The sequence below is a fragment of the Pleurotus ostreatus genome (assembly GCF_014466165.1).
Source record: "Pleurotus ostreatus strain PC9 chromosome Unknown scaffold_6, whole genome shotgun sequence".
Lineage (NCBI taxonomy): Eukaryota > Fungi > Basidiomycota > Agaricomycetes > Agaricales > Pleurotaceae > Pleurotus > Pleurotus ostreatus.
This window is the reverse complement of record NW_023503161.1, coordinates 2,639,320-2,643,952: the sequence shown is the minus strand read 5'-3', so window position 1 is coordinate 2,643,952 and position 4,633 is coordinate 2,639,320. Positions and strand designations below refer to the sequence as shown.

Genomic DNA, 4,633 nt, shown 5'->3' with positions numbered 1-4,633 from the left:
AAGCTTACCTAACGATCGTGAAACAAGCGCCACCGAACTTGCGCCACAACCGCCAAGTCCCCATCGACACGACACGTACGACAACACATTGGTCTTATCCAACCAAAGCAACCTCCCGCCCTCACGCATGATCGACAATCACCAGATCGAGGATTCTGCTGCAGATAGCCATCGACGCACAACTCACAACCATGCTGGCTACGCGGACACAATTCGCGGAGGTAAAGGTAGCGGAGAACAAACGGGTTAACGCCTCACATCTCGCAGGAGAACCAGAGGGCCGCGCTGGCAGGTTCTCAACACGCGATGTGGTGACGACAAAGCTCCGGCGTTAACACAAGCAGCAGGGCTACGTGCAGAGAGGAAAGGTTGGGATGAAAAATGGAAGGAGAGACAGATTGGGGGATCAGACGACGGGCGGGGGATGTGGGATGTGCCGAAGTGAGTACACGCCGTGTCCCTTGTGAAGATGTCACTCACCAGCGAAAATCTCCTCTAGGTCGTTCCCGGCGAAGTCTGCCCCATCTCCTCCATCCCCTTCGCTCCTGCTGCACCACTGCCTCTGTCAATGCATCACCATGTGCGGTCGGCGGCGCTCGACATTTCATGGAGACCTCTGGCCGATCGTCTGCTCCTCCAGCAGCATTACAACGACGAGAGGAGTGGTTGCACAGCAAAGGAGAGAGGGAACGTTGCTGGAGATATCGCCCAAGTTGCGAACGACCAAGGGACGCATGAACGAAGATGCAAGTAAGCACCCCGCTCACTCGCATGTTGGAATTACTTACCGATGTGCTACGTCCCCAAGACTGCCAGATGACGTCCACGCGCACCTTCTACATTAAGCATGCCCCTTGCCAATATCACTACCTTTAACCCACCAACTAGCGTCGCCCTCCCTCCACGATGGCCGATATTGGAACACGTAGATGGGCTGGAACTGTCGTCGTGTAGCTTGAACGCCCCAGTCTCATGCTGATAGTGAGCAGGGAGGGCAGTCACGCATCAACACGTCGCCCAAACTCTCCGTAGTCACACGCAGCCTCGGTAAAACCCCCGCGCAAACCTAGATTGGCCGAAATGTGTCGGATCGCGACGTATATCTGGCCGGAATTCAAACCAAGTGCCATTTCACGCCATACGCCATGCCAACCACAATCCCGCATTCTCGCACCCTCAACGTGACACCCAATCACCACACGCCCAGTCCCGGCAACGCCATGACCCTACTACTAGCTCGTTCCATGGCGTTAGTGACTGGGCACTCAGCAGCGCTGTCGTCGATTTGGCGCGCACACACAGGCTCAGCACTGCGAATAGAGACCGATGATGCTAGCGAGAGGGAGAGCAGAGGCAGGAAGGAAGGCACAAGTGATGGGAGACGTACAAAGAGAGTCGCGCGCTCAACTCTCATGACATTCAGCTTTAACGACGCGCCAGCCCCTTGCCCATTGACACCGATGATATAGGCCAGCCATACGTGTCTGCGAAGGGGAATACGCTAGCAGCTGGACCACAACGGGGGGATGCATCGATAGGGTCCTGCAGGCAAGGGGAGTGCTGGCCAAAGTAGGGAAATACCACCAACATAGCCTACGACGACGACGACGAAGCGAGATGATGGAAGATGCAGATGAGGAACGCCTGGGACGCTGAGACGTCAGTAACACGCCGACGCGAGGCGAACGAGCAAGGGAATGACGCACCCCCTCGTCTCTTTGCCTTGGGTCCTCGTCCTCATCTCTTCGCCCTTCATCCCCGTCCTTGTCCTTCGTGCCTTCGTCCGGCGCTGACCTGGCCTGGCCTAGAGTGCGTTTGCGGTGGCGCGAGCTTGGGCTGGCGCGGAATTACCGTTGCGAGGACGGGGAGGAGCGGACAGGGAGACGGAGGAGACGGCTGGAGGAAGGAGGGAGTCAGCGTGCGAGTCAGCAAGGGTACGAAGAAAGCTCAGAACGAGAGAACGAGGGGTGCGGGAGGGTTGAATGGGTACAGCGAAGGGAGTACGAAGGAAAGGGTGCACGGGCAAGGGCGACGACGAAATGCGAACGAGTACGGGGTATATACGAACGGCGAACAGTGGTTCTTGTTCTGTCTAGGTGGCTGGTCCTAGGTTCGACGGTGATAGCGTTTGGGGTACGTCGAAGCTGGATAATGGATTGCGTTAGCGAAACGAAACGAAGAGGGAACGAACACAGGAGCAATGGGAAGATGAGCGTGAACGATAGCGGATGGACTTTGGAGTACAGTGAGGCGAAGCGAAAGCGAAAGGGAGGTGATGGAGGGAGAAGGAAAGCAGAATGAAGAGGTACGTACCGGCCATTCTTATCGGCCATCTCGACTCTCGATGCTAACCTCCTCTTAGTTGCAGACTGCAGGCGACCCGAGACCCTCGCGTTCGCATGCATCGAGTAGTCGCGCGCGACCTGAAGGCAATCCACCGTAGGTAGCCCTGAGAGTCAACGATGTAACGTCATTAGATAAGTGGGCAATAAACGGGTTTGGTATAGCGTACCTGAGTGGATGGAAGGTCAGTGGCAGGGGATTTAGCGTCTAGGTGAAAGTCGCGGTCAGTGACTGGCTGACTGGGTGGAGGAGATATAAGGAAATAATCATAAGGGATTGTAAGGTACGCACTAGTTCGGTCGTCATTCGTACGTGTACTGACGGGAGTTCAAGATGGATTCGTTCCGGTGTGGACCTCCATCTGTCTGTCGTTCAATTAGTCGGGCGTTCGGCTGGTCTATGGACGGGAACTCACTCGCTGACGCACTCGTCACTCAGACAGGCCCCTCGCGTCGTCATCGCGCTCACGGTGACACTTGTCGTCCACCCAGATCCCAAGCCCCCGTGTGGACTGCTGGACCATTCGCAGCACCCCATGCCTCGATCTGCACCCCACAAACCCCGTCCATTCCATTTCGATTTCATTCAATTCGTTGCGTGTCGTCGCAGCCTGGTTCACACAGCTCACGGGGACGGCTCAGACGTCCAGCACAGTCCGCGCCCTCGTCACTCCGACTTGGTGCGCCTGCGTCTCTCGGGTCTACGTCTATGACTACACCTACTGATCGTTCCCCACCCTCGCCGCCGAGGCGTATCTCAGATCCCAGATTGCGCGCTTCGACGCTGGACTCCGTGGCCCCGTATGTCCGCCACCAGCGCACCACCCGGCTGGCCGAGAAAGAGGTCGTGGAAGGAGTTTTTCCCCCTGCATTGAGAGCGATTCCATATACCGGAAAGCTACCTCACCCACATATGCCTACACATCTTGCCACAACTTTGTCGTCAGGATCGAGGAAAGAGATCATCGACCGGGTGTGGAAGGCCTTCCTTCCAAGGAGTGTCGACAGCGAGACGTATGGTCCCTTCTTCAAGAATTCCACTGGATTGAAGAGCACCGCATGGAGTACGTGCATCCTCCTTGCTGATGGTTTGTGTATTGACGCCGAAGTATGTTAGACAAGACCTTGAGATATATGATATCCCGAATACGACACTCCCGTCGACGCGAACGATTCCTTTTGCCGTCCGCGATGAGCCACGATCGCCTATCACTGCGAGTATGAGACTGCGATGGACAGTGTCACCTGCGTCTGCGACTTGGGGGACCCAGGGCGGCTGCTTCCCTCTTCGCGATAGTGCATGCTTACCGAACAATCAGCCGACAGGCGCTGCCACCCAGTCTCCCTTGTCTCACAACCACCAACGCCTGCGACCTCCACCCCGCCAATGCATGCGTACCAACGCCGGGCAATCTCAAGATCTCATCCCTGGTGTGCACGGCTCCCCGCCAACTCAGGGCACGACTCATCCAGCTGGCATGACACCATCTCTCACGCGCACCCTTGGCTTTACGACGGCGACGATAAGAAGCGCAGCATAAAGGGGGGATAGAGAACGACTACTGATCTAGGTCTGTAATCTATCAACGATTCGATCTGACGGCTTATTCCTCGTCAGTGCCGCGCCTTCATCAGCCCATCGTCCACGATCCACGCCGAAGTTGTCTGCCAACGACGCGATGACCGCCAGGACTTACCCTACGCCCCAAATCAGTACTCCGCAACAATACAAAGAAAAGGAGAACCCCGAGAACACGAGAAAAAACAACCCGAACAGCGACTTTACGTAAGAGAGGCAAAGGCAATAAGCAATATCGGCGCCAAACGGCCCTCGAGCACCCAGGTAAGCTCGCGCCCGCCTTGGTTTTCCCACCCAGTCGCCTTATACCACCGCAGACGCCCTCGACGGCCTTTGGGCAAACGTCGCGCATCATTCATCGGGGAACGTGTCAGTGAACGAACGAGGACGACGGCAGAGAAGATTGGGAGGCGAACGAGAGGGAGAACGAGAACGAGGGACGGAAAACGAGAACGAGAGAGAAAAAACAAGACGAGAAGGGGGAACGACGGGGAGAATGAACGAGGAGCCCCTCTCTCACAATCTTGCAAGCTACGCGGCCAACGTGTCCAACTCTCTGACGTACGCTACGCCTTACGCCCATCAGTATCCGAGGGGAGACAAACGAAAAGGGGGTTAGGAATGGGTATATTAACTCAACTGGGTGTGTACTCTACTATTACATCTCCTTTCAGCCGCCGCGTACCTTAGCCACAGACCACTTCACGCCTCT

At 56.3% G+C, this 4,633-nt stretch overlaps 2 protein-coding genes across 2 annotated transcripts; both read left to right on the top strand.

Moving 5' to 3' along the window:
* Window positions 1-381: 381 nt before the first annotated feature.
* Window positions 382-820, top strand: PC9H_009038 (uncharacterized protein; the record flags this gene model as incomplete). Its single annotated transcript, XM_036778545.1, has 3 exons — window positions 382-441; window positions 500-750; window positions 817-820. The coding sequence occupies 3 exons, from the start codon at window positions 382-384 to the stop codon at window positions 818-820; spliced, it is 315 nt and encodes a 104-aa protein (XP_036629973.1).
* A 1,455-nt stretch (window positions 821-2,275) lies between these two features.
* On the top strand, window positions 2,276-3,883 carry PC9H_009037 (uncharacterized protein; the record flags this gene model as incomplete). Its single annotated transcript, XM_036778544.1, has 5 exons — window positions 2,276-2,305; window positions 2,363-2,439; window positions 2,782-2,940; window positions 2,985-3,406; window positions 3,465-3,883. The coding sequence occupies 5 exons, from the start codon at window positions 2,276-2,278 to the stop codon at window positions 3,881-3,883; spliced, it is 1,107 nt and encodes a 368-aa protein (XP_036629972.1).
* Between the last annotated feature and the right edge of the window lie 750 nt (window positions 3,884-4,633).